This window comes from Carettochelys insculpta, chromosome 3, assembly GCF_033958435.1.
Source record: "Carettochelys insculpta isolate YL-2023 chromosome 3, ASM3395843v1, whole genome shotgun sequence".
Lineage (NCBI taxonomy): Eukaryota > Metazoa > Chordata > Testudines > Carettochelyidae > Carettochelys > Carettochelys insculpta.
This window is the reverse complement of record NC_134139.1, coordinates 76,516,489-76,530,556: the sequence shown is the minus strand read 5'-3', so window position 1 is coordinate 76,530,556 and position 14,068 is coordinate 76,516,489. Positions and strand designations below refer to the sequence as shown.

The 14,068-nt window shown below is 41.1% G+C and overlaps 1 protein-coding gene across 2 annotated transcripts in view; it reads right to left on the bottom strand.

Annotated features, from left to right (window-relative positions):
* Window positions 1-14,068, bottom strand: part of PCNX2 (pecanex 2) — a 258,263-nt gene that overhangs the window by 224,607 nt on the left and 19,588 nt on the right. For both annotated transcript variants that reach the window (XM_074988652.1, XM_074988650.1), the window contains exons 3-5: window positions 12,011-12,128; window positions 10,125-10,161; window positions 6,913-8,217 (exon numbers count right to left, since the gene is read on the bottom strand). In XM_074988652.1, coding sequence (XP_074844753.1) covers window positions 6,913-8,217; window positions 10,125-10,161; window positions 12,011-12,128 — 1,460 coding nt within the window. The remainder of the gene's footprint in view (window positions 1-6,912; window positions 8,218-10,124; window positions 10,162-12,010; window positions 12,129-14,068) is intronic.

Here is a 14,068-nt window from a genome sequence, read left to right as displayed (position 1 = left end):
TTCCACACACAGTGAACATCCATGAAGAGGAAATCTCAATTTCTAGACTGTGTGTCTCCCCATCATATGAAGGAAAATTATTAAAAGAGCCCACTTTTGATGACATGGCAGAATCAAGTGTCAAAATATGTAGAAATATCAATGTTTTCACTCTTTATTTGAACAGTCTCACTTGAAAATAAATCTGGCCATTCTTCTGTTTAATTAGAGATTTAAATTGCATTTAAATTAGGGTGAGATTTTGTGCTTAAACTATGAAGCCGATACAGTGTTCCATAATCACATAACTATACTCCAACAGAGGACAACAGGCTGTAGAAGCCTAATTAAATCCATTTTCCCTATGGGTTTGTAATTGTTCATAGATTAAGAATAACTACAAAAACGTTATATTAATCTACTTGGTCCCACACTGCCAAATGCTGGCTCTAGGGCTGAAACAATTACCAAGATTTTTGGTGTTTGCATGATGTGTTAATGTTTTGAAGTGGAAAATGTCTCACTCTTTTCCATTCCAGGGCCCAAGTGTTTCAATTCTATTTCCCCTGAAGTGGTGAAGATTAATAATAAATAAAAATGAAAGGCAATTCCTAGCACTCTTGGCACTAGAAAGATGTGTCAGAAGTGGTTTGTAATGCTGATTTCTTTCCACAGAAATTACTTATACTTTCAACTTTTGAGTGGTGATAACATGGGGATGGAGGGAATGGTTCTTCAGTTCTACCAATGAACAAACATTAAACTGATTACTCAAAAATGGTAGCTGAATTCTTCCTCCAAATTTTGGTAGTATAACTTACATTAAAATGTCTCTCTCTCTACCTCCCCACTTCTCTTCCACATATTATGAATTCTCCTTTGATATAATATATTTCTTTTTTTGCAAAACAATCACATTTACATTCTGACTTGAAAATCATTATTGTTTACGAATTTGACTCCTAGCAAAATATTCTCATTATCTGATCTTACACAAAACATCCTGGAACTACTGCAGTCAATAATTCAATAGTCAAATGCAATTTGTCAACTAACCTAGATTTTGTTTTTCACATTTTCATTGAGCAAACTGCTACAAAAGACATTAAACAAACGTTATCTTTCACACAAGAAACAAGAGGATGACAAAATTTATGAGTAAAAATGGATGGTTAAAAAAACATAAAAAAACAGACAACCTAGTAGAATTTATATTTCAGTAATTACTTCCTTACCTGGAAATGTACTGTCTCTGACTTAAATTCAATGGTAGGGAGCTGCTGATATTTACTGGTGAGTCAAGCTCAGGAAAAAAAAGTTCTCAGTACTTGTGCCAGATAACTAAGGCCTGGTCTGCATAGTTTTTGTGCCCACATAACTCTTTCAGTTAAGTGTATGATATTTTACTTGTATGTTTACAGTTGCTTAACCATCTAATGTAGATGCAGATATACAGTTTACTTATTACCCTTCCTTTTCTGAATTACTGTTAAACACTCATATAAGTGCACCCACATTAGAGAGTTCATGCTTCTTTAACAGCACCAGTATAATTAATCTGGTATAATTTTTGCATATAGACAGTTTGGCTGTCTGCCACAATCCAAGTCCAGTAGCAAATTTAAGACTAGCAAATTTAAGTCACGAACTTTCGTGACTAAGACTCACTTCTTTGGAAAGTTCATGACTTCATAAATCTGTAGTCTTTAATGTGCTGCAGGACTGTTTGTTGTTTGTGAAACTACAGACTAACACGGCTACCCTTCTGAAACTATTTGCCACAACGTGGTTGTCGCAGGTTTTCGGCTGTGTTCTCCCTGTCTTGGCTAATTTAAAATAAACATTAATGTTGCTATGATCAGTTAAAATATTCCTTTGAATTCTACTTTTTTCATTGTAATGCCAGAATTTCTCATGTTTATGCTTCTGATTTTCGTGTGTGTCTGCTTCTAGCTAAGTCTTAGAGGTTTAGTTTTATCTTAATTTTAATGCCAAACTGAAATGCCACTGCTTCTATAAGTTTTCATTTTGATTTGTTTCACTGAAGTTTTTTTAAAATAAAATTGCAATAAAATTCAAATCAAAATAATTTCAAATTAAAAAATGGAAATATTTCAATTTTTTCACATTGCATTGGGGGCAGTTTGAACAGAAACAATTTGGCAAAGTCAGTAAGAATTCATGAATTTACATTTTTTTTGCAAAAAATTTAGTCTGAAAAAAATTACCCAGTTCTACTTATTAGCCGTGTCTACATGTGCACGCTACTTCGAAGTAGCGGCACTAACTTCGAAATAGCGCCCGTCACGGCTACACGTGCCGGGCGCTATTTCGAAGTTAACTTCGACGTTAGGCGGCGAGACATCAAAGTCGCTAACCCCATGAGGGGATAGGAATAGCGCCCTACTTCGACGTTCAACGTTGAAGTAGGGACCGTGTAGTCGTTGCGCGTCCCGCAACTTCGAAATAGCGGGGTCCGCCATGGCGACCATCAGCTGAGGGGTTGAGAGATGCTCTCTCTCCAGCCCCTGCGGGGCTCTATGGTCACCGTGGGCAGCAGCCCTTAGCCCAGGGCTTCTGGCTGCTGCTGCAGCAGCTGGGGATCCATGCTGCAGGCACAGGGTCTGCAACCAGTTGTCAGCTCTGTGTATCTTGTGTTGTTTAGTGCAACTGTGTCTGGGAGCGGCCCTTTAAGGGAGCGGCTTGCTGTTGAGTCCGCCCTGTGACCTTGTCTGCAGCTGTGCCTGGCACCCTTATTTCGATGTGTGTTACTTTGGCATGTAGACGTTCCCTTGCAGCGCCTATTTCGATGTGGTGCCGCACAACGTCGAAGTTGAACATCGACGGTGCCAGCCCTGGAGGACGTGTAGACGCTATTCATCGAAATAGCCTATTTCGATGTCGCTACATCGAAATAAGCTACTTCGATGTAGGCTTCACGTGTAGATGTAGCCATTATGTTTTAAATTTAAGCAACAGTTCTAATGCCTAAATAATATTAAGAGTATAGACCATCTGATTTGAATTCTGTATCTTATCACATAGACTTGTACTGGGTTATTCAGGTCTCATACAGACTGTAATTCCTCTGATGCAGAATCTATTTCTTTCAGAAGAATTGGTTACTTGAATATAACTTCCATTTAAAAGATTAGACCTTTCTAGCCCCCATGGTTCCAAAGAAAATTTTCTAAGTGTGAGGCAATCTTAAACAAGTGCAGTGTCTTATGTACACAACAGGAAAAAACATTTCTGAGATGTATGACCTGTTCCATTTATCTCAAGGCAGTGTAAGCCTTGAGGCCTCAAGATGGTATTTTAATTAACAATAGTCTTAATTATTTCACTACAGATCATTTTAGCTGCAACCAGCTTCCCACAATCCCAGTCCTCCTTGAAAGGTACTTAAAAAAAAAAAAACTAAAAAAGGACATTTTTAAAATGTATCTGAGGAAATGCAAGAATAACCACCCCACTACAGTAGAACCTAGGGATCTTGCTACAGAATTTTGGTCCAGCTTTCTGAAGAGTACGTAACACCTTAAATCTGATCCTTTTCTAGTGCTGTGAGGTGTTCACTGTGAGTGTACAAAAAGACATTTGGCTTCTGCTTCCCACTTCAAGCTAGTGGGAAGCAACCTGATGGGGCTCGAAAGCCTCATTTGTATCTGCATCATGTCCTCAGGGGATATCCTGGCCTCACTGATGTCAATGACAAAACTTCACTAAACTTAATAACAAGGCATTAAATGGGGCAGAATTTCACTCTGTAGTGTGCTTTACTGAATATATGTGTATGCAGGGGCTGAATTTAAAATGGGAGGGCAAAAATCTGAACACTTCACCTGTCCTTCCTCTTCCTTTTTCAGGCACCCCCTCCTCTCCCTCAGCTTCTGCTAATCGGAGCAGTGGAGGCAGTGCTTGCAAACAGAGGTGCTGCAGGCACATGCTAGCCAACACTTCCTATAGCTCCCATTCACAGACTACAAAATCATCCATCCAGCAAAAACATTTATGTACGTCAACCCTTCTCAGCTACAAACTTGTCAGAGGAGCCATCAGCAAATACAGTAATAAGCCTCATTTTCTATATGCATTTCTGACATGTGTTCCTAGGACACTGCAATTGCCCCTATAAAGCCTTTTCCTATACAAGTATCATGCGTTTAATCCACCATTAAAACCACTATTGGGCAGCCAGCAATTTAGAGTACTTCAAGATCTCAAAAGACCAAAATCATGTCTAGCAATGGTGTAAGTGTGTTAAGATTTGTAGCTCCCTTTACTGAGCAGTTTAGTACTAAGGACTTCTTGGGGATAAATAACTACATTTTCTGCTCCTATGCATTTAACATGAGCCTAAGTGTGGGCATTCACACATAAAGATGAGTTCTAAAGCTCTTACAACCACTGACCAGAGGAGTATCCCAACCAGAAAGCTTCTCATGATTTCTACAAAAAACACCCACTCCCCGCAAAAAACCCAATCAGATGGCTTGACATATATATATATATATATATATATATATATATATATATATATGAAAAATGTCTGGAATATCAACCACTATATAAATTTATATATCAACTACTTCTCTGTATAGTGTTTATTCAAACACGTTTTATAATCTATTATATAAATTACAGATTAGTTCTTCCTGCTTCGCCCAGGAAGAGTAACTCATAACTGCAAAATGGGCAAATTATAAAGAGGTCATATTATTCCTATAATCAAATTTTGTTTTGCAAAATAAGCAAATAATCCGTTTATTTTAGTACACAGCATACTCTGCCTGGGTTGGAAGATTAAATTTGCTTTGAACTACCTTTGTTAGAACTTACTTTCAATTACCTGACTACAGCTTGAACCTCCTTAATCCAGAACTCTCTTGTCCAACAACATCCACAATCCAGTGTGGTTTTAGTTAGCCCTACAACCATTTATCACAGGTGTGGCCAAGTTACCCATAATCCCATAGGCCACTTCTACACAGGCCACTTCCTTCGGAAGTGGCATGCTAATACACGGAGTGAGAGATGCTAATGTGTCATGGGTGCAAATTCCCTGTGCCTCATTAGCATAACGTAATGTGATTTGGAGTCCGGAAGACCGTTCTTCTGGACTCCAAAATGCCGTGTAGAAGCACGGCCCCAGTGGGCTTCCAGAAGGAAGTCCTCCTTCCGGAGGTCCCTTCTTCCCAAAAATTTTTGGGAAGAAGGGGCCTCCGGAAGAAGGACTTCCTTCCAGAACTCCCCCCCGCCCCGGGCCGCGCTTCTACATGGCATTTTGGAGTCCAGAAGAACAGTCTTCCGGACTCCAAATCACATTACGTTATGCTAATGTGGCTCAAGGAATTTGCATCTGCGCCTCATTAGCATCTTTTGCTCCGTGTATTACCTTGCCACTTCCGAACGCTGTGTAGAAAGCGTGGCCATAAAAGTTTATTTACAGCCACAATTCCTGGCTCTCAATGTTCTGTGCTGTTATTTAGCTGTAATTTACCCCTACATTTCTTCTAGGAGCCCAGTAAGCAGTGGAAGCATTGGTAATGTGATACACAATATTGACCTCCAGTGGTCCAGCAAATTTTCATGTTTGACTCCAGTTAAGTCCCAAGGGTGCTGGCCTAGAGAGGTTCAACCTGTATAGTAGGAAAGCTCAGACTGATTCTTTCCCTTCTCCAACAACCCCATAAATATGATCAGTGCTCTAATAGACAAAAAACTCTGAGATTTATATCATGCATATTCAATAACATATTTCTCCCGGGTCCCATTTCTACTTCTTGCAAGTCATCACTTTTCAGATGACATCAGCAACACCCATCCGCCCCCCTCTTTTATTATACACTCAGCCTCTCTTCCCTATTTGGTCTCTTTCTCTCTGAGACCAAAAGTTATACTGCTCTGCCTAGTCACCAGCCAACATCGGAGACAAATGATCTCTCTCTTCTCCACTCTCACTCACCTCTTCTGGACACACTCTCTTCTGTCAGAAAATCTGCTGTGTTGGAGATCACTAAACTCTTGCCCTACCTCCCCTGCTGCCCTTCTCCAGCCAGCATGAATCCTGATACTAATTATTGTCTGTATTACCTCGGAGGCCTACGAGTTGTGAGTGATAAGCGGGTGAGGAGCCAGTTATTCTTATGTATGCGAAACAGAATGTACAACTTTGATTTATATATCACGGCTAGAGCAGTAGAAAAGTTCTGAAAATATTTAAACTAAAAAACTCCTTTTATTCAATAGAATTTTTCATGCAAAAATTCCATTTTTCCCCAAAATTTGAGGGCTTTCACAGAAACCCCAAATTTTTCCTGTAATGAAAAAAAATGAATATTTTTAGTTTTCAACAATTGAACTAATGACAATTTTTTCAGTTTTCAACTGTAAAATGCTATAAATATTTCAATGTAACCCCAAAAACCTGGATGATTTTTTTCAAGGTTATTAAAATACAACAAGAACTGTTCAGAAAAATGTAGGGATCTGGAGTTTGGGTTTGATTTTCAACACACAAAAGTGACTCTAAGCTCCTCATATTCATCTGATGGGAAGAGTATGAGAGGGAGAGGCACTGCAATTTTGCAGGGTTTGATAAACATGCATTGATATTCTAATAGAACCAAGTTTGTTCTGTCCAAGTTACTCCAATTTAGAAGTCTATATGAATACCAGCTGAGTACTCACTTTACTTAGCTCAAACCTTTTGCTTTGAAATGTTCAAAAGTTTACTAATGACACAGGAAACTGCATCAGGTCATTTTTACTTAAGGACCTTGCCCCCACTCTATTTAGAACTTCTCCAACATTCGATTTGGCTAGCTTTTTATGGGTTTGAATTAATTCACCATAAACAAAGTAGGTAAGTGTCAAGAAATCATTGATTTTCTTACTCCAAAAGAGTAGTTTTAAAATCACATATCATACCTCCAACAAACCCATTATCATTTGTAGTCTCTGTTTTGATACTGGATTGATGTGATACTGTCACCTTTGCAGTATTAATGGATTCCAGCAGGGAAACAAATTCCAGGAAGTTAGATTCACTGGGTACCTGTCCTTCTTTAGCTTCTAAGTCAGATTTAGAAGTTGGCAACGTTTTTTCTTTATCACTGACTATTTCCATGGAATTCTTACTTAAAAAGATGTCTGTCCCACTGTCTACGCTCAGCACTCGAATGTGTCTCTTTTCGTGAGCAGTTTTACAAGACAGTCGATCAAGATTCTTTTGACTTTCTTTAGAAGTGGTGACTAGCAAATTTTCAGAAGCATTCTCCAGATTTGAACCTAAACAAGGGTTAGTTTCTGAATGGTTATTTGCAGGATTATGGTCCTTTACTGCACTGTTTAGATCACCAGATTCATAGCCAGAACACTGAGTGGATGACACATCAACCTTTAAACGCTCTGGTGTTCTTTCACTTTCACTGACTTCTGGATGAACATTACTTCCACCATCATCTGACAATTCAAAAGTTATAACTGGAATTTCAATCTGTTGTTCATTATTTTGTTGACTGTAGAGATCTGCTACAGCTACACCAGAGTCTTGGTTTGAGCTAGTTTTCTCACTAACTGGCACCTTCAGATGGAGAGAAGCTTCTAAATCACTTATGGTGTTTGGTGTACTACTCATTGTAATAACTATTTTAATGGGTTCATGTAAATTAAGTTGGTCTCCAGGGAAAGATTTGTCAACAAGAGCAATAGCAACCTCGCCATCTGAACAGTCAAGATCTTCATTGGTATTATCAACAGTAAAAGAAACTTCCACAGGCCCATCGGTCTCTTTGGTTCCAATCGTATTACACTGTGAGAAGTTATGATTAAAGTTTTCATGCAATGATCCATCTGGGAATTTCTCTCTTTTGTAACTTTTTGGATTACTCAAATGTTCTGAAATATTAACTGAACTTTCACTACCCCATTGCTCAAAAGAAACACCAGTTCTTAAAATGTCATACTGTGAGAGAGAGAGATTTGACAACTTTTTAGCTTGATCTTCATTCATAAGAACGTCTTTGGATCCATCATAGCCAGAAGGGTGCATCTTCTCTTCTGTCTCATTTGTTCCATTACTGGCAAGTGCCTCCATAGCTGCTGGTTTTGTTACTATTGCCAATGCTGTAGAATCTGACACAGGGGCTGTAGAAATAGGCAACATATCTGCTTTGATACAGGGTGAGGTAGATAAAGCTGGTGGTGCAGCCTGGTCTTCTAACATTGTTACCCCTAATAAAAACATACATATGAGTGAGGTCACACAAAAGCCATTATGCATTACAGATGACAATGTCAATAATCTTAAGCATCAAAACCATCCCGCAGAGCTAGGGAAACATAGAAATACAGAGCAAAATAATTGGTAACCTTAAACAGGAATTTGCTGTGGAATGTCACAATAGATCTCTAACTTACTTTCACATTTTTTTTTGCATCTAGCTAACAAATTAGGAAGATAATTTTCTTGTTTATGAAAAAGAGAAAGGTTTATTTTATTTTGACAACCTCGAAACTGGGCCGTCCTGAGAAGGGGGTGGGGCAACCTTCACCAGGTGCAGGACCCAACACAACGCCCCCCACATTCCCTACCCTCCCTTGCCCAGGCCCAAACCTGTGCCCCTTACTCCTTCCCACTGCCACAGGGAAGCGAAACTCAGTAGACCAGGAGGATGTGGAGTAGAGCATGCTGATGTTGGCATCACCCATGAGGTAAGTATAGGAGAGTGCAGGGACAGGCGACCCCCTGCTGCAGCCGCTGCCTGCTACTGTCATGCCCTGCCCCAGGTAATCCTCCCGCTTCCCATCCATAGGAGGGCTGGAGCGATCACCCCACCTCATCCTATGTACAGGATGGCTCTGCCTGGCAATATGGTTCTTATTCATGTGAACAGTAAGTTAAAAGTTTGCAAATTCAGGCTCGGTCTCAGGATGAACGGGCCCTTTACCATAATAGAGTTGCAGTTCTCTTCTAAGCCTGCTTTCCTCACAGATCATCAGTGCATACAGTTTTTAAAAAAATAAAACTTAAAATAACCCAAGCAAACAACAAAATCTACCAAACCCAAACATTACACTGCACATACAATCCTCTTCCTGGGGAAAGGATGCCAGAAACAATGAACCGATATGATGGATGTTAGTCATGTCATCTAATGCACTGCTGGAACCACTCTCTAACACTCCAGTGACAAGGGTGGTGTAAAAACCTATGCAGGGAATTCTGGAACTTGCCATCCATAGACCACAGGAACTGAAAGAACACAAAGGCTCATGTGGTATAGACTCACTTTCTAAGTTCTTGAGGTCTGGGTTTGATTCCTCCTGTTGGTGTTACACTGGAATGTTGTCAGACAGCAAGAAAAGAACCGGAGACTTCAAGGGAGAAGGATGTGTTGTTGAGTCTCTCCAGGTTAAAAAACCCAGGAGGGTATTTGGTGGAGGCAAGGGAAAAAGCAAAAATAGTAATGATTCTGCAGGCTGAGTTGACCTGAGAGCGGACTAGCTATAGAAGAGCACCCAGGAGATGGAAATTCTAGGAACAAGACAGAGAGACAGGTAGAAAGAAGAATCACGAACTCCATGGAAAATAAAGTTCTATGGACTTTGTTACAGAGACATAGGTTGGATAAAGATGGGGAGCTAGTAACAGAGAGTTCAGAAGTACCTGGGGAAAAGTGGTGGTAGGTTAATGAGCCAAAAGTTGTACAAGTCAAGAAGAGGTCATCATCAACAGAAGCGTTTAGGAACTGGGGTGTGAGTGGAGCAGCAGTATCCTGTTTTGGGGTCTACGGTACAGGGCTTCTAAGACAGAGTAGGAAGAAGTCTCCTTCACTTCCCTGAATCAGAGTATACAAGATGCAGATCCTAAGGAAAAGCTGGGTCTAGACTAGGTGAAAGGAAGGGGGCTTTCTTTGGACTTTTGCTTACTCTGGCAGTGGTGTTTCTTCTAATTTAGCTAGAGAGCTCAACGAAACTGCACATTTATCTATGTTCAAGAAAGAAAAAGGGAGGCAATAGCCACACTTGGCCTGGAAGTGGTACAGGCTGTTCATGTGCTGAATTCCTTAGGTAAGCAATGCTTTTAAAAAAAAAAAAAAAAGTTAATGAAGTTTTTTTTTTAAAAGCTTTCAAGATACCTTTGAGATCTTCAACAGTTTCTTGTGCTGGCAGCTCCTAAAAATGAAATATACTAAATCAATTGTGTTCATATTAAACAGTGTTTTTCAAATTCCAGAATTTAAACTCAAAAGTCATCTAATCAATTATTAATACGTAACATTCATCAACCTGTGAATGAACCTGTGGGAGCTGCACATAGTGGAACGTGCTGATATAGTACGAGTCATACCGTAATGTACTTAAAAATGCAGATCACATTTGTAAAATGTAAAGTAAATTCAGAGCTGGATTTCTTGCCCGTCAGCAGCCCAAGATGTTGTTTTTCAGTCACAAAGGGAGAGAGGGCACATATATTGGTCTCCTTTTTCAGATTATGCATTTTTTAATGTTAGATTATCAGGTTTCCTCTCCAATATTCAACAATGATGGAAAAGAAAGCCATCTAATTTAGCAGACTGAGTTGGCAAACCAAAATAGGATCCTATGGAGAAAACTATGAGATGTGGCTCCTCTTAGTAGCCAGATATACCTGTGGCACTGGGCATCAGAACTGAAAGCAAGACGACCATTTCTCCTGTCCTCTAAATACTTCTGCTGCTGATGCCCATTAAGGCCATGTATACAATGCCCCTCTCTTTCGGAAGGGGCATGTTAACGAGCCACCATGGAACAGGTTAATGAGGAGCTGGCATGCATATTCAGTGCCTCATTTAGCAAAATGGCAGCCAGTCATGCTTCAAAAGTGCTGCTTTGAAAATGCAGACTGGCTGTATAGACTCAGGCACTTCAGAATAAACCCCAGACTTGAAAACTCCCTTATTCCCAATTCATTAAGTGTGGTGCTTATTTAGAAGTGCCCACATCTATACAGCCAGTCTGCATTTCAAAAGCTGTACTTTCAAAGTGCAACTGGCTGCCATTATGCCAAGGAAGCACTGAATATGCATGTCAGTGCCTCATTAACCTGTTCAGAAGTGCCTCATTAACATACCCCCTCCGAATGGGAGGCACATATGTAGACATGGCCTAAGTGAAAATCTATATCTCTTGTGCACCGAATGAGGCAAGGGTTCTATGGGAAAACAGTATGTGATCATTAATTAAAGATTTATCATAATGCACAAAGGGGCTGAAGTGAGGCTTCACGGACATTCCTTATTTGGTCATTTTCTGAGGGCTTGACTTTGCAACTATTATGTTATTTCAGAATCATTTTTGGTATGTAATATATATGTGCATTGTCACTTAACTTCAACTGCCCCACTGTCATGAGAATGTAACGATCCAGGAATCTTCTAATAGCTTAGAGTTTTAGTCATGCTGTAAAGTCCATTGTGGGAGTTAAGTCAAACATGCATGTTCCAAGACATGCCCCAAGATACGAGATAGGTGTCATTTTGTACATCTAAAAATAAATGCAGTAATGAGGAATAGCTGTGCAAGGGCTGTTATGAATGGACCAGGAGCAAAGTCATTCTAGGCACACAAAATGGTTGTTCGGCATGCTTTAGCAGCCTGAAATAAAACTATTCTCTTTGCCTCCAGGTAGCTCCCTTTTATTGGTCTCCAGACAGCAGCAGGTACTAGATGCCTGAAGAAGCAGACAGACTTCTAGAGGGATTTACAAAAGCGCCTAAGCAGGTGATAAATGCCTTTGTAAATTTGGCTCTTTGAAATCAGGCAAAGACTAACCAATCCAGTGCAGCAAGCAACGTGACTGCTCTGGCCTGTTTGATCACTAAATGGAGGCTGGCACAAGCCAAACAAAGAAAATAGCCCTATATATGTATCTCTGTTCAGGATCAGTTCTATGATTTACTCCCACAGTATGTGAGGCACTCTGTGATACACTGTATAGCTCTTCACAAAAAGAAGATATAAATATAGAAATCAGACTACTAACCACTATTCCAGAAGAGTGGTGCAAGTTTATAGCCTGTCCTCTTGAAATGCCAGGGATTGTTGGGGTGGAGTCATTTTGTTTGATCTCTTCAATTGTACCATTCTCCCCTATGAGATTGCTGGCCCAAAACAAGAAAAGCAAATGTCAGTGGTGACACCTATTAAGATAACTATGCCAGTGTTTTCATGCACAGCTGACAACACAAAGCTATTAGTAAGATCACAGTACTTGAACTGGTGGGGGTCAAAGTGGGGAATGATGGTAGTGCATTTTCCAACTGACAGTACAGTAAAACCCCGAATTACGCGGGGGTTGCACTCCTCGCAACCCCCATATAACTCAAATTTTGCATAAGCCGGGGAGGGAGACTCCTCCCTCCTCCTCTGAGCCACTGGGAGCCTGGCACAGCAGTGCCAGGTCACTTTCCAGGCTCCCACTAAGCCACCAGGAGCCAGGTGCAGCAGCACCTGATCAGTTTCCCAGCTCTCCTCTTTTTGCAGTAGCTGGGAAACTGACCAGGCACTGCTGCAGCTGAGTCCCAGCTCCCAGAAGGGCTGAGGGGTTTCCCTCCTGCCTCCCTCTCCCACTCCAAGCCCTCAGGAGCCAGGTGCAGCAGCACCTGGTCAGTTTCCTGGCTCTCCCCTGCTTGTGGGAGCCGGAAAATTGATGATGCACTACTGGGCCTAGCTCCCAGCTCCCAGGGGCTAGGAGGAGGAACGGGAGAAGAGGGAGGATGGGGAGAAGCTCCTCAACCCCGGGGAGCAGGGAACCAGGTGCAGCAGCGCCTGGTCAGCTTCCTGGCTCCCTGTTGCTTGTGCAAGGTGGGAAACTGGCTCCCTGGGGCTGAGGGGCTTCCCCCCACCCATCCCTCCTCCCAGCAGAGGTTTCCTCCTGGTTTCCCCTCAGGTGGGGGGAAACAGGAGTACTGAAATGGGAAGCTGTGAGGCTGCTCCTTTCAGCACTCTGCCACTGGCTCCAAGCTCTGGCACCAGTGGCAGAGCACAGAAAGGAGCAGCCCCGTAGCTTCCCCCAGCTTTCCTCAGCTGGGAAAAGTGAGCAGCTGGAGACCAGGATTTTGACATTTGCCTTAATAAGATTAACACACGTCAAAATCGCAGAAAGTGGAGGTTTACTCTATGCTCCAAGTTTTCCTCTCTCCTATCCCCAAAGGAACAGCTGTGAAAACCGTGTACTTGAGAAAAGTTTCTACTGCTCCTCCCCAATTCAAACACTGAAAGATCAACAACAGAATGAACAATACTTCTAGAAGTTTTATGAAGAGCAAAAAGACATAATCTTGTCCCCCAAAAATAAACAATATCAACGTAAAATGATATGGAGAAATAGGACTAAGACAAGCTAAAGATACAGTGATGCCACTCCAAGCTCAGTAAATAGACTAACAGACTCCCAGTAATCATCCATTTGAAATAAATAAATAGTCATGGGGGTAGGGGTGATGTGTGTGGCATTATAGCCACTAGACATTGAACACATTACAAGTTGAACCTCTCTAATCCAGCACCCTCAGGACCTGATTGCTGCTGGATGAAAGAATTTGCCAGATTATGGGAGGTCAATATTGTCTAGCAGCATTACCAACTCTCTCATTTCTTGCTGGGCTCTTAGAAGACACTTAGGGGGTAAATTACAGCTAAATAGCAGCACAGAACACTGAGAACCAGGACTGGTGGCAGTAAACAAACTTTATGGGACTGCAGGAAACTTGGCCAGACCTATGAAAAGTGATTGTTTGACTAAGTAAAATAATGCTGGATTACAAATGTTGCTGGATGAGAGGATTCTGGATTAGAGATGTTCAACCTGCAGTTCCTTTTCTGCCTTTTGGCTAAGTCAAGTGTAAGACATGCTTCACCCATGCACCTGCGTACTTTGGCACCATAGACACTTTACATATGGCATCCCAGGAACGCTTATCCACTAACTCCTGAAAAATTCACCCAGCTCAATCTGGGACAATGCAGGTTATGCTTGTTGCGTATCTTGTTAACAGTGTTAACTAACCTTGTATTTCCCCATAACCTAAACCTGCTCCTG